Genomic DNA, 27,256 nt, shown 5'->3' with positions numbered 1-27,256 from the left:
ATTTAATCACGTATTCATATACCATCATGCCTCAGAGATATAGTGGGTTTGGTTCCAGAATACTGCAATAAAGCAAACATTGCAATAAAGTGAGCCATAGGAAATTTTCAGTTTCCCAGTGCATATAAAAGTTATCTTTATTATGCTGTATCATTTAAGTGTGCAATAGTATTATATCTAAAAATGTACATAATTAAAATGCATATAATGTACCATAATTAAAAAATACTTTGCTAAAATATGCTGAAGATCATCTGAGCTTTCAGCAACTTGTAATCTTTTTGCTGGTGGAGGGTCTTGCCTCCATGACTGATTAGGATGGTGGTTGCTGAAGCTTGGGGTGGCGGTAGCAATTTCTTAAAATAAGGCAAAGATGAAGTTTGCTGCATCAATTGACTCTTCCTTTCACAAATGATTTCTCTGTAGCAAGCAATGCTGTTTGAAAACATTTCCCCCACAGTAGAACTTATTTCAAAATTGAAGTCGATCCTCTCAAAACCTGCCACTGCCTTATTTATTAAGTTTATAAAATATTCTAAATCTTTTGTTGTCATTTCTACAAATGTTCACAGCATCTTCACCAGGGATAGACTCCATCTCAAGAAACTACTTTATTTGTGTTCATCCATAAGAAGTAACTCCTCATCTATTCAAGTTTTATCATGAGATTGCATCAATTCAGTCACATCTTTAGGATCTACTTCTATTTCTAGTTCTCTTGCTATTTCCACCACAACTGCAGTTATTTCTTGCACCGAAGTCTTGGATCCTTCAAAGGCATCCATGAAGGTTGGAGTCAACTTCTTCCAAACTCCTGTTACTGTTGATATTTTGACCTCCTCCCATGAATTACGGATGTTCTTAATGGCATTTAGGATGATGAATACTTTCTAGAAGGTTTTTCAATTCATTTTGCCCAGATCCGTCAGAGGAATCTTTATCTACAGCAGCTATAGCCTTACAAAGTGTATTCCTTAAATAATAAGACTTGAAAGTCAAAATTACTTCTTGAGCCATGGATGCTGTATTAACAGGCATAAAAAGATATTAATCTTCTTGTACATCTCCATCAGAACTCTTGGGTGACTAGGTGCATCGTTAATGAGCAGTAATATTTTGAAAGGAATTTTTTTTCTGAGCAGGTCTCAATGGTGGGCTTAAAATATTCAATATTGCTGCAACAATGCTGTAAATAGATGTGCTGTCATCCAGGCTTTGTTGTTCTTTTATAGAGCACAGGCAGAGCACATTTAGCATAATTCTTAAGGGCTCTAGGATTTTTGGAATGGTAAATAAGCATTGACTTTAACTTAATGTCACCAGCTGCACTAGCTCTTAACAAGAGCCAGCCTGTGCTTTGAAGCTTTGAAGCCAGGCATTGACTCCCCTTCTGTAGCTATGAAAGTCCTAGATGGCATCCTCTTCCAAAATAAGGCTGTTTCATGAACATTGAAAATCTGTTATCAAGTGTAGCTACCTTCATCAATGATCTTAGCTAGATCTTGTGGATAACTTGCAGTTTCTACATCACCACTCGCTACTTCATCTTGTACCTTATGGAAATGGCTTCTTTTCTTTGGTGTCATGTACCAACCTCTGCTAGCTTCCCACTTTTTTCTGTAGCTTCCTCACCTCTCTCAGCCTTCACAGAATTAAAGAGAGTTATGGTCATTTCTGGATTAGGCTTTGGCTTAAGGGAATGTTGTACCTGGTTTCCTCTTTTATCCAGACCACTAAAATTTTCTCCATATCAGCAATAAGGCTGTTTTGCTTTCTTACCATTTCTGTATTCATTGGAGTAGCACTTTTAGTTCTCTTCAAGAACTTTTACTTTGCATTCAAAATTTGGCTGTTTGGCATAAGAGGCCTAGCTTCTAGCCTATCTCAGCTTTCTACATGCCTTCTTCACTAAGTTTAATCATTTCTAGCTTTTGGTTTAAAATAAGAGATGTGTAACTCTTCTTTCACTCGAACACTTAGAGACCATTGTAGGATTATTAATTGGCCTATTTTCAATATTGGTGTTTCTCAGGGAATAGGGAGGCCTGAGGAGAGGGAGAGATGAGGGAATGGCCAATTGGTGGAGCAGTCAGAATACATACAACATTTATTAATTAAGTTTTCTGTGTTATAGGAGTGTGGTTTGTAGTGCCTCAAAGAAATTACAATTGTAGCATCAAAGATCATTGATCACAGATCATCATAACAGATATAAGAATAATAAAAAAGTTTTAAATATTATGAGAATTAGTAAAATGTGACACAGGAACACAAAGTGTGCACATACTGTTGGAAAAATGATACCAACAGATTTGCTTGATAGATGGTTGCTACAAACCTTCAATTTGTAAAAATTGGAATATTTGTGAAGTACAATACAGAGAACTGTAACAAAACAAGCTATATCTGTAGATGTCTCTACCTCCCAAATTGGAAATGCAGGCAATCACATATGTAGAATCAAAACATACTAGAGCAGAAACCTCCTTGGGAACCAGTGCCAGGGTAGGAAAATTGTAAACTATAATTGATAAATTACTGCAGGAAGGGTGTGGATATATCTGAGAGTTAAACATTCCAGGTGGATCCAGTCATGGGAGGGGGGTGGGGATATGTCTTTTTAATGAGTTTTACTTCCAGGAGCTCAGTCAAGTTCTTGCAGTAAATATCTGGGAAAAATCCTTCTGTACTTCTGGCAGGGGAAGGGAAAAGAAACCATTTTGAAATATGCCAGAGCACTCTGTTCTCAATAAGAAGAATCCAGGAGAAACTAGTCCACCAGAGCCTAATGTTGGAGTTTTATCTGAGCTAACAGACGTGGAGGAAGAGAGACATCAATGCCAGCTAGCTCTACCCTTCCATGTGATAGTCGGGAAATACCAGCTCTAGCCCACTCAAGCCATCTTGAACCACCTCAGGTGGGGGAGAAAAAACAGACATGCTTGTGAAGTTTGCAGTTCAAATGCATAGGCTCACTAAAAGACCGAGTCATGATCATAGGACTATACAACCCTTTCTCTCCCCCAACACCTTACCACCACATTAGTAAAGGCTTATTTATTTGCCTTTGGCCCAGTTCCTTTTAACCAGTACATCATGTCCAGCTATCAAGAAAAAATTACAAGGCATACTAAAAGTCAAAAAACATAGTTTGAAGAGCGAGCAAGCATCAGAACTAGACACGGCAGAGATGTTGGAATTATTGACAGGGAATTTAGAACAGCTGTGATTATTATGTTAAGGGATCTAATGGATAAAATACACAGCATGAAAAAAAACAGATGGGTAATGTGAGCAGAGATATGGAAAATCTAAGAAAGAGCCATAAAGAAATGCCAGAGGAAAAAAAACAACAACAATACGGTGACAGAAATGAAGAATGCCTTTGATAGGCTTATTTGCAGACTGGACACAGATGAGGAAAGTATCTTTGAGCTTGAGGAAGTCTTAACCCCCCCCCCCCAAACTGAAACGAAAGACCAAAAACAAAACAAAATAAAACAAAACAAAAACAAAACAAAAACAAAACAAAAAACATGATATCCTAAGAACTATGGGACATCTGCAAAAGGAATAACATATGTGTAATGAAAATACCAGAGGAGAAGAAAGAGAGAAAGGAATAGAAGAAATATTTAAAACAATCATGACTGAGAATTTCCCCAAATTAAAGTCACACACCAAACCCTAGATCCAGGGAACTCAGAGCACACTAAGGAGAAATAAATTCCAAAAAAATCCCTATACCTACACATATCATTTTAAAACTACAGAAAATCAAAGATAAAAATAAATCATGAAAAAAGCAAGAGGAAAAGACCATTTTACCTACCCAGAGGAGCAAAGATAAGAATTATCTTCTTCTCTGAAACTATGTAACAAAGAAGGGAGTGTAGTGAAATGTGTAAAGTGTTGAGGGAATATGAGATGCCACTGCACTCTAGCCCAGGCACAAGAGCAAGACCCTGTCTCAAAAATGAATGAATGAATGAATAAATAAAGTGTTGAGAGGAGAAAACCACCAATCAAGAATTCTGTACCCTGTGAAATTATCCTTCAAAAGTGAAGGAGAAATAAAGACTTTCTCAGATAAACAAAAATTGAGGAAATTTGTTGCCAATAGTCCTGCCCATGCATTCTTTCTTAGCAAAGTGGAGGAAATGGATTCTGCCAAGAGAAGGGAGTAGTTAGTCACAGGTTGTGGAAAACAGGCTGTGTGATAGAGGACAAGGGCAGTGGGAATCCCCAGTGTGGTCACAAATGGACATTCCCAGATAATAGACGTGCACCACGAGTGATGGGTGCCCAGTCCGGAGTAGAGCAAGAAGACAGAGAGCTCCAAGAGGAGACAAATTTGATAGGATATTTTGGATGATTGAAGTTTCTTTTTTTTTTAAAGAAGATTTACACCATAGTACAATTTGGAGATGAGTTAGTGATAGATTTATTTAAAAAAGTAGGCAAAGGGTTAAAAAAAAATTAAGACAATGAATTACTGCAGGGGAAATTAAAAAAAAAAACTAGATAAATTAATCAAAAAGGAAACATGGCTCAGCAGTGGGCAATATTGATGTAGCTACAGTAGATTATGGAAACCCTGCCTGGCTATTTAGCTCAAGTTGTACTGTGGTACAAGTAGACAGAGAGGATGGGTGGAGGGGATAGAGTACATGTGCATATCCTCACCTCTTATTTAGTAACTTAATATCTAAACCTGAAAAATCAAGAAATGACATAAATGTGGTGCTAAGAAGTTTGGAGAGGAATAGCAAAATAAATAAACAAAACAGTTGAAAAATGATTGCCTTTGGGAAGTGGAAGTTGGTAAAGGGCAGGGAACTGTTGTTTCCATGAAGCTAATTTATGAGGCTATTTTATTTTTAAAACTATGTACATATATACCTTGAAGACACTTAAATTAAATAATCAATGAAGAAATGGATCAGAGCAATCACATTGTTGTTAAGCTCCAAGGCTGATTTCTTTTCGAATCAGAAATTTCTCTTTGGTCAGGAAGCTGTAAGCAAATACTAATTTGTATAGCACACAGCTTGGTGATTAATATTTTGAAAAAAAAATAAGTGATTAGAATGATGTCAAAACTTTAGTTTCTTTACTTTAAACTAGCATTTCTTAAACTGCAATAAGTATCTCCAGAAAAGATGAGAAAGTTATTAGCTTGTTGGAGGCAGAAATAAATAAAGATGAGACTCTGCTTTACCTCTACATGATAGCTATGTTTTATTTTGTAACATCTAGAAACTTACCTGAACAGAAGAGCATCATCTGTTAGAAATTTTGGCAAGTTGGAGTCTCGTAAAGCTCTTATTAATACCACATCTTCACTTAGGTCTGGGTTTTCTCTTTTTAAAGATCTAAATTGAAAGGAATATTTCAGTTAATATTGCAAGAACCTAAGATTGAACGTGATCTTCTAAGCCCGTGGGCCAGGAATTCTGCTTGTAGAGAGCTGTGGAGGGCATCCCCTATGCCCCTGAGGATTCATGCTGGAGGGAGGACTGTTTTCCCTTCTGTGCTTAGCAGCCATCTCTGTAAGTCCTGCCCTGGCTACACAGCCTTGAAGAAAATGACAACGATGTCTTCTCAACACCTCCTTGCCCTCATCAATCCATACTTGATTACAACCTGAATCTATAGTCCCCTGAATACCTCATGATGACTCTTATAACTGTGACATTTTTTCTCTCTGCCCGAATGCCCTGGCTTACTGTTTGACTGTTCTTATTCCCCTTCAAAGCCCAGCACACTTACTCCCATCTCTAGAAAGCTCCTCTATCCTTTATCTTCCTCTTCAGCGAACCTTGGGCATAGCCCATCACTGCCCTCACCACACTGAATAGTAGATGAGTGTGCATTTGTCTGTCTCCCCACTGGGCTGTAGTTGGGCTCTTTCAGTGCAAGAGCATCTGAACTTCTCAGTATCCCTAGTCCTTACGTGGTCGTTCTGTAAAGAGGAGACATACTGAATCTGTGAGGTGAAAAGAAAGAACAGAGGGCAGGGAAAGGCAGGCAGATTTTGCAGAGCCCATGGATATAGGAGCCAGGCAGAAGGGACCCTGGCTGTGCAGAACCCAAGCCAGTGTGTCATGGACTGAGAGGAAGGACCAGAGAGAAAATATGTATAGATTTCCTCAGAGGATCTGTATTAGTTGGGGATTCCAGACACAGTGGTTTCAAGAAGTTATAAAGAGAAAAGTCGGGGCCTGAAAAGAGAAAAGACTCTTGCTTTAGTAGAAACTGGAAACAAGTTAAGTCTTGGATCAACCGTAAATATAGAGGTGAAGTTTATGACATAAGCTGAACTGAAAATGAAATGATGAAGTTTCTTTTAACTCTTCAGACTTTGTCAGGCAACACTGTATGACTGACCTTAATGCACATGCCTAACAGACAGTGTGCTTTTTAAGTCCAGTCATCCTATCTTATAGTGGTGATGTGTTTTGTGCACTAAAACCCAATGTATGGGATGAGTTCAGGGGAAAGTTAGCCAAAGTCCAGCTGGGGGTCAGGTTCAGTCTGAAGGCATCCATGTCAGGACCTGCAGTGAAGAACTCTGACGGGGCGAGGAGAGAGAGCCCATTTCACTTTGTCATGGCCGTGTCAAGGCAAGAATGATGACAACAGCAGCAGCTAATATTTACCAAGCACTTACTGTGCACCAAGCATTGCTCCAAGAGCCTTCCATGAGCGACCAATATAATGCATTTAATGACATGGTTTGGAATTTCGCTCTTGACCACTTTGGCTTCTTACCCAGCCATGACGAGGACAGACTTCACAGCTCTCATGCCAAAGTCGTAGTGATCCTGCTGAGAGAGCTGTTCACTGCACAGCTTATACATCTGAGTCATTTTTCTTGCTAATATTTTACTAGATTCAAATCCTTCAGAATATAGAATTACCTAGAATAGAAAATATGATGTAATGCTTATTATATTATATAAATAATAATATATTAGCATAATTGCAACATATTCGAAATCTACTTTAGGCATTATACTTTTCCAAGTTGTTATATCATTTAATAAAGAAATGTAAAGATTGGAGGGAAAAAGGTTTTGGGCCATCTGCTGGAAGGCAGAGCACACACAGGGACACCTAGGCACAGATTCTGTTTTCCCTCTATGGATGAACATGTGGCCTTGGTGACATTTGGTTCAAGGAGCAGCAGAAGCCCAGTGTTTGAAAATGTTCCTGTCATTGGATGGTGTTAGAAGGCCTGAGTACAAAAGCAAGAATTGAGCTTCTTCGATCTGACAGCAACGCCACCCTGGTGGACAGTATCAGTGATTGCCATTTGCTTTCTTAGGTTCCCTGGGAGGCAAGGGAAGCTTCCCAAAGATTTGCAGCCTCTTTTCTGCCCTTGTTCAGACAAGTTTCTGCATCCTTGGTTGAAGTACTCAGGTGATACCTAGTGTCCTTGACAGTGGAGGTGGGAGTGAACCTTTCCTTCTCTCCATAATCTGCCTGAACACTGCAGTTGGCCCCAGAAGCAGGATTTGAAATGAGGTAGAGATTTCTCACTGGGGTCTATTTTGCTTACAGCTCTATCCCTACTGATTAGCACAGTGCTCTGCACACAGTTGGTGGTTAAAAATATTTACTGATGGCAAACCTGGTTTATTCAATCTCTAACAATAGGAATAACAATCAGAAGACTGGATTTTTAAATTTGTCCAATTCATTACTGAGTAGCATAACGATAGGACAAAAGCATGAGATATGAACAATATGTTGGACTGGGTTCTACACCTGGTTTTCTTCCTACTAGAGTTTGGAATAATGTGCTAGTCATTTATTGTCCCTGTTCACAGAGAATGTCAAGAGTAAAGACAGCACCTGCCTTAGCTGTCCGCCACTCCACCATGCCTGCATGGGGTGTTGGGGACCCATGAGATGCTGTGAACATTATATTAATCTAAGTTGTCATTTTTCTAATGATAGGATTTGGCATGGTCTACTCTATTCTAAAAAATTACTTTTACTTCATCTAGAAGAATATTTAAAATTAGCTGTTATCAAAGGAATTTATTAGCCTAAAGGATGATCTATGCTTTCTGAGATTGTTATGAAATGCAGCACTGAGCACAAGGGGCCTTCTGAAGTCCTGAAAGTACCTTATATTTTGGTCTTTGTGGTCATACAAATGAATACATGTGTAAGAATTCACTGATCTGTATACTTAATGAACTGTGCACTTTACTGTATATAAATTATACCTCAGCAAAAAGTGCTACGAAAAATATGTGTAAAATTTAGCTGGGTGCAGTGGTGCGCACCTGTAGTGCCAGATACTCAGGAGGCTAAGCCAGGAGGATCACTTGAGCCCAAGAGTTTGAGTCCAGCCTGGGAAACATAGTAAGACCCCATCTCTAAAAAAAAAAACCAACAAAAACTAAAGAAGAAAAAAATGTAAAATTTAAATACATTTATTCTTTGTTAGTATTTAAATTCTTGGTTATGTAAAGCCAGTTTAAATAGAAGGATGCTTAGGTAGATACAGAAAAAAACAAACACAATCAAATAATTTATTAATGATTACTATTCTTGAGTAAGTTGATACAGATTTACAAACCAATCTTTGCCCTCCATCTTAGTGATTAGCACTGCTTCTACTCAACATCACTAGACTCTAATAAAAATAATGTGCAAAGAAAAGTGAGACTAATACCGTCTTTTTAGAACGATTCCACACATTTTAATTCCTAGAGAGGCATTGACAAACTCCAATGAATTTGTTAATTAACTTCAGTGATTCTTTCCAGTTTTAAGGGCCTATTATATTACAGATACCATTCTGGGCATTATGGATATAGCAATAAACAAACACACAGAAGGAAACATTCTGTATGATAACAATCTTATCTACACTTAAGAGCAAACAATCATTGTAGCCATTATTAGGGTACATTCATAAAGGAATCTTCCTACCTCCATAAAATCAAATGGTAAATGAAAGAAACAAGCTTACATTTTTGCTACTTTATAATGTGAAGCTCACCTCTGCAATTAAGGCGTAATTTGGAACCATCATTGCAAATGGTCTAAACAGGGCTTTTAAATTATCTGGCAATTCGGTTCTGCCTGCATATCCAGGATTCATTGTGATGAAGGCTGCACAAGTCATAATCAATTTTATTTCCCGTCCCTCAAACATGAATCTAGAGAGCTGTTCAAAGAGAAAGTATAAGTTGACACTCCTTCAGATGTTTGTAAATTCTTTCACATAATTATTACTCGGCAGCATGACTCATGTAAAGGAACACTGAAGCAAAGACTGCTGAATCCTGCCGTTGGACAACAGGGAACATTTCTCTCCTGATCGTGTCCTGCCCACTTCCAATCTCTTCTGTGTGCATTGTTTCCTGCTCTCTAACTCCCTTACCCTACCTACCTTGACATTGTCACTTCCTTCCTAGCCCAGTCTTGACATCTTCTAGGCCTTGGCCTCTTTTGCTCCTCAATTCAGTTTAGACTTAATGACCACTAAACCTACACTTCCACTTTCTAGTAATCCCCACAAAATTCCAGTTTAGCCTCAGTCCCTGAGTGGTTAAGGCCCGACTGTCACTGTCTTTGGCACCGCCCCTTCACTTTCACTCAACAGCAAACACCATTGAGCACCTGTTGCAGGTGAGGAGCTAGGTTAAGCATGGAGGCACAGAGCTTAGAGAGACTCGCTTTCAAGCCCTTGACAAGCCACTGGGCTTACTGTGGGAATCAGCCTGGAAATCATGACCACACAGTGCAACAAATGCTACGGTGGAGGTGTGTGCAAAGCCCATGGGGAAACAGGAAGCATGCTCAAGACCTGAAGAATGAAGAGGGACATTTTGGGTAGATAAACAGGGGTAGCCACTCTAGGCAAAGGAGAAGGAGCAAAAAACACTACATGTTCAAGGCATGAACAGCAATTCACTTTCCTAAAAGTTACATTCTAAAGGGAAAGTATAGCTAGGCCAGTCTTGCACACTAAGCTAAGGAATTTAGATTTTGTCCCACAGTTGGAGGGAAACAGAGAAGACTTTTAAGCACAGTGATAAGATCAAAGATGGCAGTGGAGGGGTTGGGCAAACTAGGGACGGGGAGACCAGTAAGGAAACGTCACTGGAGAGATGAGAGCCAGAATTCCAAAGGTATAAGTGGGGAAGAGAGAAATCTAGCAGAAAAAATTAATAGGATTTGGTGAAGGTTTAGATCATGGGATTGATAGTAGTGGGTCAAATCCAAGGTGAATTCCAGCTTTCTAGTTGGGCCACTGGATGAAGGTGCTATTAACAGAAACAAGGAATACAGGGGAAGACCAGGATGGAGCTGGGTGACACGTCACGGTCTGGAGGTGGTCCAACACTGTCCATGGTCCGGACAATGTTGGGTGGTACAACTGGAGACCAGTCTTGCTGTCACTAAATGCCTTAGAGTGCTAGCCAAATTCCCCCATTTCTATGCTTTGGTCTCTTCATCTATTCAGTAGATATATCCTACTCCACTGTCTCATCTGGTCACTGGCACCTTGAGGATGAGGTTGGTCAATCTCAGATGCTCTCCTACTTTCCTCTGCCCTCACAGGGCTGCCCTCCTGGCATTCTCTATCCTGCCTCTACTCTCTCTGGGCCCTGCCCCCTTTTCTCCCCACACTTTGCTCTCAGCTAACTGCACAAAAAAATGGTAATGACTTACAGGTTATGCTATGTCTTGAGGCCCTTGTATTTAATATAGGCCTCCCCAGAGTATGTGGGAGGCCAGAGGAGAGAGTATAGATGAAGGAGCTCAGACTTTAGGGTCCCATAGATTTCAGTGTGTATCTTGGTTCTGTAGTGTCTATGGAAATGTTTTTTAACTTCTTTGAATCCTTTTCACCTATAACCTTGGGGAAATAATATCTACTTCTCATAAGTTTGGTGTAAAGTTGGAATACATGTAAGTACATACAATAATGACTGTACAATCTAGCAGCTCATTAGAGTCCAATTCATGTTTTCTTTTTATTTGTTCTATAATTTGCTTTTTTTCCAACATGATAATCCCCCAAATATTTACCTCTTTATCAGAGCACTTTCTAATGAGATGGCCCCTGCCCCTAGAGCTAGAGCTGAGTCCATTATTGATGGATCCTGGGAAAGTCTGGTGCTATTCTCAAAGGGGCCAAGGAAGTAGTGGTGGACCCCCGAGGTACTCAGGGCAGTGACTGTCCTGGTTTGTATGGGCTGGATACTAGTGTTGCCCATTGGTGAACAAATCTCAAAAGGTCTTAACAGAGTGGTAGGGATGGGTCCCATCCTTCACTGCCATCAGCTTCTGAATGGAAAACTGCTTCTCCAGGGACATGCTTATAAGGAGCTAAAATAAAGTTTAAATAACAGGACTACTTCACTATCTTAAATTTTCCAGTCCAGTGAGTTCTGGAGAGCCAAGTTTCCCTTGCGTTCCCCAGGACTCCTCCCGTTTTCCCACCAGCAGTAGGTGGAGCCTGGGGGCCATGGTAAAGGCTGTGCAGCTGCAAGACCCAGTGTCAGGAAAAACTAGCAAAGAAGTAAATGTCAAAGGCAAAAACAAGAGAGGTGAGGAGGAAAACAGGAGGCAGGAGGCAGAGGACAGGGTGTGTGTGTGTGTGTGTGTGTGTCTTTCAGGGTGGGAAGAACAGAGTTCCCTGAGGGCAGGGACTGAGTCTCACAATCTCTGTATCCCCAGGGCCCAGCACAGCACAGTGACACACACGTGTTTCTCTGTGTAGCCTAGATGAGGAATTAATTCACCCAAGTGAGTCCTGTTGGTGTAGTACCTTCCAATTACACTGAAAACATGAACTAGACAGGCTAAAGTTGGTTAGTGCTGTCCTTCCTAAAATGCAACATTCTGTGAGCTGATTACACACAAAAGCGACAGTTGCTAAATGCCTTACCTTTGCAGCTTTGGCGTTTCTAATGGTAATAAGTTGCTGTGCAATGACTGACAAAACTTCTATGTCAATTCGATTAAATTCATCAAAGCAGCACCAGGCCCCTGACTGTGCCAAGCCACTGAAGAAGCGACCCATCATCTGAAATCAAAATAAAGCCATTTTAGTTTTGTATTGCACAATCAACTCCTTCAAAAGTTCAATTTTGAGCTGAAGTATTAAAGACAAAAGAGATCATATTTGCAAATAAGCAATAGTTTTATGTGAATATTGGGCTATGTCTTTTTGCCTCTCTCTAGGTGATGTGAATCTAATTTTATTTTTAAGTAAAATAACAATCTGACCAGTTTTCCTTCTTTTTCATAACTCCCACTTATCTACCTCTACAAATTCTTGATAGGTTCTCAAAGAATCTAACAGATGGAACAGACAAAGTTAAGGTCTTAAAAAAATTGAAAAAATTTACTAATGGAAGCTTTAATTGTCTTTAGAAGGTAGGTGGTGGATGGCACACAAGAACTCCTGAGCAGAAGGCATAGCTGCACAGGTTAACACAGTGGTTCTTAATTTCTTCTACAGCAGACTCCTAATGGTGGAGAAAAATGAATATGTACTTGCAGCATTTAAAGTGTAGAATTTGTTTGGGGACTGGTTAAGCATTATACAAATACTGCATTATACTATATGTCTATATATTTATATATATAGACTATATATATAGTCTTATATATATATATAGACTATATATTAGCTCTATTTAAAAATAGAGCTAATGATTTTTCTGTTTCAAGGTGGTCAATTGAACATACACTGCTGCTTCTCCTTCCCCCAATTTCCATGAATCATTATTTTAGAAGGAAAATCTTTATTATTTGGCATTTAATGGGGATTTTCTGTCTTCCTGGCTGCTCCATGCTCACACACTCTATGGGGAAGCCTGTTGTCCACACATCCTATACTCCCACATTTAAGGAAGGAGGATTTTGGGGAAATAAGCTGTTCACACTAATCAAATTAGTCCTTCATCCATACTTATAAACCAATAAGTAGACATAAGCAGGCATTTTGGAAAAATCAACAGCAAGAAAGAGAAGGAATGAGAAGAATGAACTGAATAAGCAACCTTCGAGAAAATGGAGATAATTTAGGGAACAGAAGAGATATTAAAAAGAAATTTACATGGAATTCTCAAGGAGATTTGAAATGAAATATTATCCCTAAAATAAAACAAGATAGTCTAAAAAAAGGAATTAGAGATAAGAAACAGAAATAGTCCCTGGAAATTAATAATATAGCCAAGATAAGAAAAAATTAACTGGGTGCACTGAATGATAGAATGAAGAGGACTAAAGACCAACCTGGTATTTTGGACAGCAATGCTGAGGAACTCTTCCATATTGTAGAGCAATGGTCTTTATACTTAGGGTATGCATAACTCCCTGGGGTACATGAAGACTTCCAAAGGGATATTTGTGGATGGGCAGTTTTAAAGGAAGTAACAAAGAAAATTTCAGATCATTATCTTTGATATAGTCTCTTTGCTAGAATTTATCTCCTTGAGAACATGTCTGCAGTCATGCTGTTTCCTCACAAGGGCCCTCTTTCTCTGCCACTCCTGGTTGTGCAGTTTGTGCCTGGCTGAGGAGGAGTGTGGGGCTTAAAAATCCTGTCCTCACATGGCTTTGCCCACCAAGTCATATGCCACAGGCACAAGCGCTCAGTAGATGCCAATAGCAGCCCTGCTCTCATCCAAACCAAATCTTACTATAGTGCATTGCCCTAGGATGCAAAAACCTCCAGGATGCCAAGCAAAGGAGTAATTCCAAATATTGATCTTGAACAAAGAAATGCTTACAATGACTGATATGATAACAAATACTTGTAGTTTCCAATTCTTTGCTTTCAACAAAAGTGAAGGAGCGGTTGATGCTTATAAGCCAAAGATAACCAGAAACACACCTATAATCAAATACAATTGGGTTTATTACTTGTTCCAACGAGGGAGACCATACACTTTGGAGAACTATGAGAATCAAGAAGGAACAAGGGTTCTTCTCAGTAAAAGGACATCAGGAGGGCTTGTTGTTAGCTTGGGGCTTGTATTAGGAAATTTTGGGGGAAGATTTAATGAAGAAAGGTTTTACTTTGTATATTAGTTTTCTAGGTCTGCTGTAACAAATTGCCATATACTGGGTACTTAATGCAACAGAAATGTACTCCCTCACAGTTCTGGTGGCTAGTAGTCTGGCTCCAGGGGAGGGTTCTTCTTTGCCTCTTCATAGCTTCCAGCGGTTGCAGGAAACTTGGTGTTCCTTGGCTGGCACCGCATCACTCTAATCTCTGCCTCCTTTGTGTCTTCATGTGGCCTTCTTCTCTCTATGTCTCTGTATCCATATTTCCCTCTTCCTTTAAGGGTACTAGTTATTGGATTAGGGCCCATCCAATTCTAGTATGGCCTCATATTAACTAGATTACATCTGTAAGGACTATTTCCAAGTCAGGTACATTCACAGGCACCAGGAATTAGGCCTAAAACATCTTTTTGGGGGACACAGTTGGACCCACAACACTCTGAATTAGGTGCTGGTAGAAAGCAGGGGCAATGATGGGTGTCATAATAATGCTCCTCTAGAAGGCTGACCGACGGCTGGCTGAAGCTGTTTTTAGTAAAGATGTAGCAGTTATTCAGATTAACCTGGAGAGGGCGATGTTAGGCCATTTTTTTGTGGTTTGGACAGAGTTCTTGTTTGTGTCTGTTCTCAGACGGGATTATGGTGTGTTTTTTTGTCTTGTTCCACAGTGTGTTGGTGGTCTGTGAAATTGTGCTCAAATGGAGAAGGAAATAGATTGTTCGAGCCAGGTCAGATCTTAGCTAATAGAAGCCAGGGCTTATTATTATTTTTTTCCCCAATTTTCAGAGACTAATTTATGTACCCTTAGAAATAATTTTTGGAGCTATTTATACCATTTTATTTTGTGAGGATTTATACTCTTTAAAAGATTTTACTTTGAGAAATTTAAAACACACACAAGATATAAGAAGGTATACATCATCTAGTTTAACAATTACCAATATTTTGCTGCTTTAAAAATATTCCCTAACATTTTTTTGTTGTTGGAATATTTTAAAGCAAACCGCAGACATTGTATTATTTCACCATAAATTCTCTAACATGTGAGAACCTAAAATTGTTCAAACCAATACCACTAACATACTCAAATAAAATCCCAATAATTTCTTAATATCATATAATACTAGTCCATGTTCAATTTTCCTCAGTGGTACCAAAATTGTCCTTTTACAGTTGGTTTGTTTGGACGAGGATATACACAGGGTCCAAACATTGCATTTGGTTATCGTATCTCTTAAATCTCTTTAGATCTATAAAAGTTACCTGCATCCTCCTCCTTTTATACAATCTATATTTGAAGGTTTTAGGTTATTTTCCCTATAGAATTCTTCTCATTCTTTTTTTTTTTTTTTTTTTGAGACAGAGTCTCGCTTTGTTGCCCAGGCTAGAGTGAGTGCCATGGCATCAGCCTAGCTCACAGCAACCTCAAACTCCTGGGCTCAAGCGATCCTCCTGCCTCAGCCTCCCGAGTAGCTGGGACTACAGGCATGCGCCACCATGCCCGGCTAATTTTTTCTATATATATTAGTTGGCCAATTAATTTTTCTATTTATAGTAGAGACGGGGTCTCGCTCTTGCTCAGGTTGGTTTCGAACTCCTGAACTCAAACGATCCGCCCGGCTCGGCCTCCCAGAGAGCTAGGATTACAGGCGTGAGCCACCGCGCCCGGCCGAATTCTTCTCATTCTTTATTTAACTGATTGTATTCTTGTGGTGTTAACATATTTTGTTATCTCATGTACATGCACTTTCTGAAAACTGGTATTTAAATCTAGAGACTTAATTGGATTCATTAAGTTGATGTTTAAATTTTTTTGAAAAGGAAAAATTTATAGCTTATGTACTATAACAGGAGATACATATTTCCCAGTTGTCCCACTTTTAGTGAAGTTATGATTGATCAGTGGATTACTAGCTTGATTCATCATTATACACTTTCCAATTAATCTTTAACATAGTGGTTTTAGTAATGATGGTCATTGCTAGATTTATTACATTTTAATGTAATGAATAGCAAAATAGTAATTTCTAATGTTATCATCCTTTCTACATCTATTAACTGTGATTCTTCTATAAAGGAGAATTTTCCTCATTGATTCTTTTACCCTGAAAAACAGTCCATAGGAAAGGCAGGATAAATGCTCAATTTTTTTCCTTCATCAATTTTTCGAATAAGTTGTTCTAGAATCCTCCAAAGTGAACAAAGAGTGTTTTGTTTCATATTTTTATGTGAATAATTTTATATTCATGGATTCAAAAATATTTTATATTTTTTGATCTACTCTAGTTATTATTATTATTACTCTCAGACTGTCTCATCTTGGCCAATGGAAGTCCCTTTTAGTAAGATTTTGATTGTTATTAATATATCACAATAAGTTTTGGCATTTTTTTATTGTTTCAGGTAGGACAAGATGTTGCAGGCTCATTTTATGCATTTCCTGCCACAGACCTAGAACCAGCTCTGGTTACTTTTAGACGAGATCGGGCGCGTTCAGGGTGGTATGGCTGTAGACTCTGGTTACTTTTAGTAGGAAATGGTATTTAAGGCTACAATCTGGGTACTAGAGGTGCGCATTGTTACTCGGCTATCAGTGTTCTTTTTCAGGGGACAGAACTATTAGTAAAAACTACAAGTCAATAAAAAACCATAAGCCAAGAGAAAATGGACAAAGGATATGAACAGATATTTCACAGAAGAAAAAATCCTAATAATTATAAACATTTGAAAAGATGTTCAACCTCACTAGTCACCAGGGGAATACAATGAAATACTATTTTGTACCCCTCAGATTGCAACAATTAAAGAGCCCGAAGCATGGGCAAGGATGTGGAGTGGAGGCAATTCATACAGTTCTGGTGGGAGTATAAATTATCACAATTACTCTGGAGAATGATTAGTCCTTATTGAGTGAGCATGAAGACATATATATACCCTGAGACCCACCCCTACACTCCAGACTAGAGAAACCATGCATCCATGCACCTGGAGACATATGTAATGATGCTCACTGCAGCATTGCTTGCAGTAGCAAAATACTACATTAGAAACAACCTAGATGCCTATCAGAAAGAGAATGGATGAATAAATCATAGAATAGTCACAGAACGGAAGGCTACAGAGCAATGAAAATGAATAAAACAGAACTATAGTGCCAACTTGGATGAATCTCATAGATAACGTGCTCAGTGGAAAAGTCAAATTGTAGAATATAGCAGCACATGGAATGATGCTATATTTTAAATTTAGGGTACACACATACATATACATACATATGAATGGTAATCCCCAAACTTAGAATAGAAGTTATCCTTGGTGAAAAGAGGCAGGGGGCTTCAAGTGGGCTGGTAACATTTTATTGCTTAGCTGGGTGGTGGTTAAATGAATACTCATTATTTTATTCTTTATAGCTTTTTCTGTTTCTTAATTTGCACATAATATGTATTTTTTTTAAAAAAGAGAGAAAATTAGACTTAAATCAAAAGATGAATTCAAATTCTGTCTCTGCCATTTACTAGTGATGACCTGAAATCACTGCTCCAAATCTCGCTCCCATGCATGCAAAGATGACAATACCTTCCTCAGAGGATTGCTGGGAAGGTAAGTGAGATAATATGCCTTGCACTGTGTCTAAACACAAAGTGCCAACCCAGTGTTTGAGTATTTTGTTTGCTTTATATAGAAAGGAAGCGTTTCAAAGGGAAACAAGTCCTGAGGGACAAGAGAGTTCCTGGGGTAGTAGGAGCTAGGTCTAAGAAAGACAGTTCCCCTGACCAAGGAACTGCTCTTTCTCTTGTGAGGTTGTCAGGCATGTGGAAGAGCAAGTATAGAAAATAGGGAAAGAGGCCTGGTGAGAAGCCTGGGGGACATCAACACTAGAAGGAATATTTAAGGCAGGAAAGAGTAGCCCTTGGGAGACAATCTTCTTTTGCTCAGAAATCTTATGCTACAGAAACTTTTAGAGGATGCCACTCTCCTTTCTCTGGAAACTGCCAACCATACCTGGCTCTCAACAGCCATGCATGCCCATATGAATTTGACTGTACCCCTGCTTCTGGCTATAGCCAGCAGGTCTAGGGATGGTCACATGAACCCAGTTTTCCAACTAGAATCCCAGTTCCAAAATTTGAAGTATGAATTCTTCCTTTTCTTGGTAAGGTTCTAAAGAGAAGACCTTAAAGCACCTAATGCCAAGGAGGTGCCTGATACTGTCCTAGTCCCTAGCCTGCCTGAGTCATGCTCAACTCTTCTGTGGATTCCACGAGCTATCCCACTAACCCAGTATCCTTTCAATAAGTTCATTTTTAAAATTGTTGCTTAAAAGATAAAGTAAGAGTGTTTATGTGTTTAACATCTAAGTAAATAAAAATATTGCTTTAGCAACAAACAAAATAAAATAGGAGAATATTTAAGAGAAGTGGAGAATAGAAGTAGGGAGATCCAGAACAAAGAACAGAGACATAATGATAAACAAAGAAGCAGTAAAAGAAAGTTCCAACCAGGCTGAAAAAAAAAAGCGCCATATTTTCTGATTAAAAAGCCCCAAAATGCCAAAAAAAGAATTCCAAAAATTATTTTCTCTAGACAAATCCCTGTAAAATTTTACAATACCAAGAATCAAGAGAAAATCCCATAAGCTTCCAGAGAGAGGAAGTAAAATACTATTAACCCTCCAAAATGTATTAAGCTATCATCAAAATGTATTAAGCCTTATCATTAACACAATTGATACAAGAAGACAATGAAGTAAAGCCTTTAAAGTCATGAGAGAAAATGATTTTGAACCTGTAATTCTACCTTCTCTCAAATTACCGATCAAGTATGATGACTAAATAAAGATAGTCCTGGATATTCAGAGACTTGAATGGGAAAAGAAATTGCTCAAGGAAGTATCCCAAGAAAATTAAAAAAAAAAAAAAATAAGAAAGAAGAAAAATTGAAATACAAAGATCAGTGGCAGTTGAGTATACTCCAGAACAGTGGTTCTTAAACTTCAGTTTGCATCAGATTCAACCAGATGTTTCTTTTAAAAAGCCTCAGGTTTCTGGGCTCAAGCTCCAGAGTTTCTGATTCAGTAGGTCTGGGGTGGTCTGATAGTCTGTGTTTCTAACAAGTTGCCAGGTGATGCTAATGCTGGTCCAGGGTTCATACTTTGAGAACCACTGCTCTAGAACTTAGCTTCTCAAAGTGGACCAGTATCAAGTGGATACTTCTCAAGTGGACCAGTGGACCTTGGAAGATGTTAGAAATGCAAAATTTCAGATCCTATCTCAGTCCTACAGATTAGAATATGTATTTTACTAAGACCTTCAGGCGATTTATAGTTAGAAAAACACTGTTCTAGAAAAAGTAAAGTGAAAAAGAAACCATAAAACAATGTTGATGCTTGGAATATTTTCCTTTGAATAGCAGGGGTTTTGTGATGTATGCATTGATCCTTCTCTGTGGGTCCAATTATTCCATTAAATTTCACTATCAGTAATTCCTGATACTCTAAGTGCTGTATAAAAGGTTTACTTTTTTATACTCAATCCCCAGACAAAGCAACGAGGACTATTATAGAATAGCACACAAATTCCATAAACCTTGACATAGTAAAGGTGAAGTTGGTATAGAAAAATCCAACTTTGTTAGACACAGAAGATTGTATCTAATAAAATCTTCATCTATTTAATAAGTTGGTAGGGTCCAAAGTTAATACATACAAATACAGAAATAAATATATGTTTTTAAAGTTTTAATAGCAATGATCAGAAGAACTATAAAAACAACAAGGATTTCTGCAAATTCAATAGTTTCTTTCAGAGGGTCTGTGAGGTCAAAGAATTTTATAATAATACTAAAGTTTTATTTGCCTTCTCAATCTTTCAAGAGAGTACACAGTATGAGAAGGTTATGGTTTCAGTTTTTACATAGCAAATAACCTTTAAGAAGCTACCACTTGTCAAGTTTTGGTGTGTTTCAAAGAAGAATATCAGCAATTACCTAAAAACTTTCTTAAAATATTCCTCTCTTTTGAGAGTACTTATCTAAGTGACGTCAGATTTTCTTCAAATACTTCAACCAAAATAACATATGTTAACAGATTAAATGTAGAAGCAAATATGAGAATCTGGCTGTCTTCAATTATGCTAAACATTAGAGATTTTAAATTTGTAAAAAAATATGTTTATGTTATCATAAAATGGGTTTACTTTTATTTTAAAACAAACAAACATATAAAATATACTTGTTTTTTAATTTCTAACATGGTAAATATCAACAGAGGTAACATATATGAACAAAAGTTCTTTGGAAGTCTCAATAATTTTTAAGAGTATTGAGGTAATCCCATGACCAAAAAGTTTGAGAACCTCTGCACTGAAAAAGCTTACTATGAATTCTCACTTCCTACATATTTCATTTTTAATACACAATTCTCTGAAACGCTCATTTGCTCCTATAAGCTTACTCCTTGTTCCTAGGTTTCCCTGCTATTTTTGCCCCCCATCATTTGACAAATCATCTCCTGTCCTTGATTCTTACCAGGATTACCTAGGTCACCACGTGTTGACTCTTCTCCCTTGCTCTATTTATTCCACTGTAACCATTCTTTGTCCCACCTCCTTTCCCTTGCTTGCCATCACCTCATTCTCTCCTTATTTTGTCATGTCATGTTGCAAGTAGAAAAAGACACATAAAACACTTAATGTTAATATTCAGATTTGGAGACTGTACCTTGTAGTCCAAGCCATCAGAACAGTTAAAGACCACACACTGGATGGCAAGAGCCTTTGCTAGATCTTTGGTAGTCTCTGTTTTTCCAGTGCCAGCAGGACCAGCTGGTGCGCCCCCCAGGTCGAGCTGCAAAGCCCCCATGAGGCAAAGATAGCAGCGATCCTGAAAAAAATCAATAAATTGTCATTATTGAAGGGAACTAACTGTAGCTACAAATTTATAAGTCATTCCTTTTTATAGGATAAGGGTCACTGTTTTCCATTAAAGGTTTTACAGCAATTGAAATAGACTCAAAGACCCATGCACATAATTAAATAATGCAAATCTTTCATAGCAAATGTATTCAAGAGTTAATGGTAGATGAAACTTCTCAAGACTTCTGATAAAAAAGCACTTCTGTCAATATTAACCTAAGTAATCAATAACTTACCGTGAGAGGAGTAATAACCAATCTTGGGCACGCACCCAAATATTCATAGCCGTAAGTGTACTGAGAGAGTGCCATTCTAGCCACACAATTATCCAGGTCTATGTCCCAATAATAGCGCAGTTGTCTCTGCCAGTCAAAGGAGTCAACTGTCCCTACCTACACAAGTGATATAAATGATGCATATATTAGATACACCAATTTCAGAGAGAAGTATATGATTTTGCTTAAATGAAACATTTACCTCGGATTCCACAAGTTCGGTGACTATATCTCTTGCATGTACATCAATAGTAATCAATGCAGTAATGATGTTTCTGTGTAATTTAGGAAGACTGCCCCGAACTAGTGCAGCCAGAGCATTTAATCTCTACGAATTGAAAAAATTGTCATAGTGAAATTTCCAACATCAGCTTGCATATATACAGTATTTTTTTCACTATTAAATTTGGAGTAGACATTGCTAAAATCACCTAGATTTAAGAATCAATAATTCTGTGACCAAACAGGATGATACTTTAACTTATTTAATTCCTATATGGCTTCCATGAAGTATATACTACGTCTATCCCCATTTTACATTTGAGGGACCTGAAGGTCAGACAGTGTAAGTAACCTGATGGCAGTTACACGGTCATGAAGAGGCAAAAAATGAGATGTGAGTGGACATTTGTTTCAAGGAAAGCCCATGCTTTTAACACTATGTGATGATATCTCTAGAGGAAACTACTCCTCTGAAAATTAAATGTGGATAAAGGTGATAATCCTCATTTTCAGACATAGTTTTTCCACTGATTATTAGAAAACCTGATGGTTTTAACCAAGGCAATGACTGATTAAATGAAAACATTTTGGAAAGACTTAGCTTCTGATTTTTGCCTAAATGGTTAAATCTTTTTCAAAGAAGAGCAGTGCCTCTGTGCTAAAATTTCACTCAGGCCAACCCTGATCAGGAACCACCTCTACATAGAAGTTGATGGAAGTTTCTTCTTTCTTCTTTTTTAATTTCGGCATATTATGAGGGTACACATATTTAGGTTACATATATTGCCTTTGCCCCACTCGAGTCAGAGCTTTAAGCATGTCCATCCCCTAGACGTGTGCACTGCACCCATTAGGTGTGAATATAGCCATCGCCGCCCTGCCTGACATCTGATGAATATTACTACTATATGTGCACTTAAGTGTTGGTCAGTTAAGTCAGTTAACACCAATTTGATGGTGAGTACATATAGTGCTTGTTTTTCCATTCTGTGATACTTCACTTTGCAGAATGGGCTCCAGCTCTATCCAGGATAATACAAAAGGTGCTAGATCACCATTGTTTTCTGTGGCTGAGTAGAACTCCATGGTATACATATACCACATTTTATTAATCCACTCATGTATTGATGGGCACTTGGGTTGTTTCTACATCTTTGCAATTGTGAATTGTGCTGCCATAGACATTTGAGTGCAGATGTCTTTTTTATAGAATGTCTTTTGTTCCTTTGGGTAGATGCCCAGTAATGGGATTTCTGGGTCAAATGGTAGTTTTACTTGTAGCTTTTTGAGGCATCTGTGATGGAATTTTATTTGGGAATCATTTCTCTTCTGGGGGGCTCTGGAGGAGAAATTCCTTTGAGGAATTTCATGAGAATGTTTTATTTTAAGAAAGTTGTTCACTTCTTTTTCTGTTTTAAGGATGCATCTTTTAAAATGCAACATTTCTTGGAAGTAAAATTGAATTTGGAGTTAAAGAGTAGTTCTAGGTCCTTATCAGATAAATAGTTTGCAAATATTTCCCCCCATTCCCTAGGTTGCCCTCTGTTGATCGTTCCCTTTGACATGCAGAAGCTTTTTAGTTTGATGCAATGCCACTTGTCTATTTTTGCCTTTTTTTGCTTGTGCCTTTGGTCTTGTATCCAAGAAATCAATGCCAAGGCTAATGTCATGAAGTGTTTCCCCTATGTTTTCTTCTAGGAGTTTTATAGTTTCAGGTTTTTTGTTTAAATCCTTAAATCTAATTTCTCCTACAACTTGACAGCAAAAACAAATAATCCAATTAAAACTGGGCAAAGGACTTGAATAACATCCTCCAAAGAAGACATACAAATGGCCAGCAGGTATATGAAAAGGTGCTCAACAACACTAATTATCAAGGAAATGCACATCAAAACCATAATGAGATGTCAGTCACAATTGTTAGGATGACTATTATTAGAAAATACCAAAAGATAACAAGTGTTGGCAAGGATGTGGATAAAAGAGAACCTTTGTACACTGTTGGCGGGAATGTAAAAATGGTGCAGCCATTATGGAAAACAGTATGCTGGTTCCTCAAAAGATTAAAAATGGCACTACCATATGATCTGGCAATCCCACTCTGGGCACATATCCAAAAGAACTAAAATCAGGATCCAGAGGATATTATCTGCATTCCTATGTTCATTGCAGCATTATTCACAATAGCCAAGATGTAGAAACTAAATGTCCATCAAAGGATGAATGGATAAAGACAATGCGGCATTTATGTAAAATGGAATATTATTCAGCTTCACAAAAGGAAATTCTGTCATATATGTTAACATGGATAAACCTGAAGACATTAAGCTAAGTGAAATGAGTCAGTCTTAGAAAGTTAAGTATTGCATGATTCCACTTATATGAGTTACCTAAAACTAGTCAAACCCATAGAAACAGAGGAAAATGGTAGTTATTGGGGAGGGGGTGGGGGAAATGGGAAGTTGCTGTTTAATGGGTATAAAGGTTCAGTTATACAAGATGAATAGGTTCTAGAGATCTGTATAATATTGGGCCTATTGTTAACAATACTGTATCGTGCACTTAAAAATTTGTTAAGAGGCTAGATTAGGCTTAGTTGTAAAATAGCATTTCCCAGCTATAGCAAAAAAGTTCTCACAGAATGATATTTAAATTCATTTAATTATTTATTGTTTTATTGATAGCTGACTAAAGGTTCTTTAAAATAGCAGAAAAGCACATCTTGAGCCTAGAAATAGAAATGGCACAAATCCGGAGGTTTTCCTCTGTTGAATAAACTTCCATGAGAGGTATCCAGGACCTAGTAAATATAATTTCTCCTTTAAAAGTTGCAAACTATTATAACCTTGAATTTTTTCTCTTGAATTGATTTTTCCTCCTGTTTTTATAAGTATTCATATAAATATGACAAATACCAAGATAGTGTCCATAAGAAAAGTTGAACACAAATGGTTTTAGTAAAAACCCCAAAGCTTTGGAAGTTGTCTCAGAGCATTAGAATTTCTGAAATACAGTGAATTTGCATTAACCATGTTAATAAAAACCACTGAGACCATTCTGCACAGAGATATGTTCAATGTAATTCTGTTAAAGTTCTCACCTCAAAATTTACTTTTTCAAAATCTTCCAGAGCCTCTATATGATTTCTATTTTCTGTTTCCAGACATTCAGTCAAATCCCGGCACCACATAATTTGGGAAATGGTCAGGATAACCTGCAAGAAAACATCTTCCTTGAGTGTGTAATGCGTCTCAGCAAAGAAGGATTCGGAGATGAGAATTTAGCGAGTGTGAATTACTTGAGAAGGGTGACCAGCAATCACCCATTCTGTCCTCGGTTTCCCCTGATAGTCAGCGATGGCAGCTTTGCACAGGCGTCGCAGAGATGTGAACATGGCTTCCTCCACTTTACCAAGCCATTCTTCCACATTGCCTCGAGCCTTGAGGCCTTTTCCTAAGCCAACCTAGAAAGTAATCAGAACAATGGTAAAATGGCTCCTGTGGGGCTCGTAAGTTGTACATCTTTTGTATTTCATAATAGAACTCCTGAGCTATGTAAATGCTGAAGCCTGGCCACAAATATTGGAGCTTTCTATATTCTGCTATATACCTATCCCCCCCAACTTATTGCTTTATCTTGCAGCTCCCCCTGGGCACCAGCTCTCCCAAAGAGGAGTCTATGTGCACTATGTGAATTTCTTCACTTATTTTCATTTTGTTACTTGTTGTCATCTGATTTTTGCTCCCAACCACTTTTCTAAACCTGTTCTCATTAAGGTTACCCATGTTCTCCCAACTGAAAAGTACAATGGACACTTTTTAGTCCTCCTCATATTTATTTTTTGGACTTCCAGTGGCTAGACTGTCCTGCTTGTTTTGGTCTCCTTCATCAGTTCTTATTCTACGCTCCTTTTAAATTTCTTGTTTTCCCAAGATTCTATCCTTGGTCTTCCCCTTTCTCTTTTTCTGCATCAGTAATTAGCAAATTCTTTTGCAAGAGGATCAATTAAGGACAAATAAAATGTTTATGTGTCCTGCTACTCCCATAGGTCCACCACTGTGCTCTACTGGATCCCATTCCTTGGTATTTTCCTGCAGTTCCTCTGTCTGGAATGCTCTACCCTTCCATGCCCACATGGCAGATACTCCTCTCCATCATCCTTAACTCTGAGTGTGTGTGTGTGTATGTGAGCATGAGCATGAGCATGGGCCTTCTCTGTGAAATCACATGGTTCCTCACAGTCTGCTAATGCGTTTGGTTTTTTGGGGTTCCCCGTATGCCAGGCACTGTGCAGGGCCCCGGAGATGCTGCCACCGATAACTAACATGTAGTGCTTACTGGATACTGCTCTAATTTACATATAGTAACTCTTGAACATCCTCATCGTTCCCTCAGTCAGGTACTACTACCAATCCCTAATTTATAGATGAGATTACAGGGAGGGACTTGAACCCAGGTAGCCTAGCAGTACAACCAGTGCTTTTAACCCATCCACCATCTTTTAACCAACTCTCTCTTGTGGAGAGTTGAGTAAGACATGGTTCCAGTTTTTTCTGTTCTGTTTCCAAGAACAGAACACATGTCTCTGTTATTGCAGTTACTGTGGTAATTTTTAATTGTTTGTTTGGCTAGTTTTCCATTTGACTATGAGCTCTTTGAGGTCAAGAATTTTATCTTGGTTATCCTTGAAACTGCTTAGAGGAAGAATAAATAGACCTCTATTCCAAGCCCTACAAGAGTAACAACAATTTTTAATTAAGAATTATAAACAAGGGGGGGTGGAGCAAGATGGCGGATGAATAACACTGCCAGACAGAGTGTCTCTGCAGAAAAGACAGATTCTAGCAGAAATTAGAAAAAAGAAGCAAGAAGATGAGCATACAGCAGACGAGGGCCAGAAGGAGGGGTACATGAGACCCAGGGAGACTCCACGGGAGGAGGCTGCGGAGGAGAACTGGAGGCTGAGACCACCGGAGCAGCCCGGAGACGAGCGGCAAGGGTAGGTGGATTTGCTGTTTCCCCTCCCCTGCATTTGGGACTACTGGTGGGCTCCCCAGCGGGTGGAGAGACCTGCGGACACCAGCCCAGACACGGCCGCCGCCAGCCAGCGGTGAGCCTGTAGCAGTCGTGGCACCAGGTTCCCAACTTCCTCCGGGCACCTCCGTGTGCACAGACCCGAGCCGCGCGGCAGGCGCCATATTGCCTCCTCCTCCCCTCCACCGACCCTACCCACGGCTGCCCAGAGAGACAATACAGCCACCAGCCAGAGGCACCTCCAGGGAATGGGACCTTTGCTTTTGGGACCCTACAGTTGACTCAGGGGAACTCAGACTGTGAGCTTCCTACCCGCCAGCTCTCCCAGGTGCTGCTGGCACAGTGTTCCCAGGAGAACGGTGCCGACTCAGAGGCTGAGAGACATAGACCCAGCTTGGGCTCCCTGTGGGTGAATTGGGACCGGAAATCCTCTCCCTGGTGGGGATACAGTTTGAACTCTGGGACCCAGAGGTCAGACCTGCAGACCAGATCCCCTGCACCGAGGGCTAGCATTGCCCAGGGCACAGAAGGGTTATACATGAACAGCCTACTGAGGTGTGTGTGCCTCCAGGGGCAGATCAGCATCCTAGAGGGCAACCCTCCTCCCAGGAGGAGGCCGTGCGCCCAGCCCAGGTGGCGTTCCTGTGCAGGGAACCTCCCCGCCGGCATCACAGTCCGGGGAGGCCTGGTGGCTTGTGGTCTGGCCTGCTGGCAGAGACCCAGAAGTAGCTGCAGAGTTGGGGAGGGTGGAAAAAAGCGAGG

At 39.1% G+C, this 27,256-nt stretch overlaps 1 protein-coding gene across 1 annotated transcript in view; it reads right to left on the bottom strand.

Annotated features, from left to right (window-relative positions):
- The window catches only part of DNAH6 (dynein axonemal heavy chain 6), a 299,735-nt gene that overhangs the window by 124,812 nt on the left and 147,667 nt on the right, over positions 1-27,256 (bottom strand). Inside the window, exons 25-33 of the mRNA XM_012774259.3 lie at positions 24,759-24,923; positions 24,561-24,674; positions 21,441-21,566; positions 21,200-21,355; positions 20,770-20,931; positions 11,924-12,061; positions 9,023-9,190; positions 6,775-6,923; positions 5,268-5,375 (exon numbers count right to left, since the gene is read on the bottom strand). Of these exons, the coding sequence (XP_012629713.3) occupies positions 5,268-5,375; positions 6,775-6,923; positions 9,023-9,190; positions 11,924-12,061; positions 20,770-20,931; positions 21,200-21,355; positions 21,441-21,566; positions 24,561-24,674; positions 24,759-24,923 (1,286 nt within the window). The remainder of the gene's footprint in view (positions 1-5,267; positions 5,376-6,774; positions 6,924-9,022; positions 9,191-11,923; positions 12,062-20,769; positions 20,932-21,199; positions 21,356-21,440; positions 21,567-24,560; positions 24,675-24,758; positions 24,924-27,256) is intronic.

The sequence above is a fragment of the Microcebus murinus genome, chromosome 3 (genome assembly GCF_040939455.1).
Source record: "Microcebus murinus isolate Inina chromosome 3, M.murinus_Inina_mat1.0, whole genome shotgun sequence".
In the NCBI taxonomy this organism is placed as follows: domain Eukaryota; kingdom Metazoa; phylum Chordata; class Mammalia; order Primates; family Cheirogaleidae; genus Microcebus; species Microcebus murinus.
Note: the sequence above shows the minus strand (reverse complement) of the source record. Positions and strands in the feature narration are given on the sequence as shown.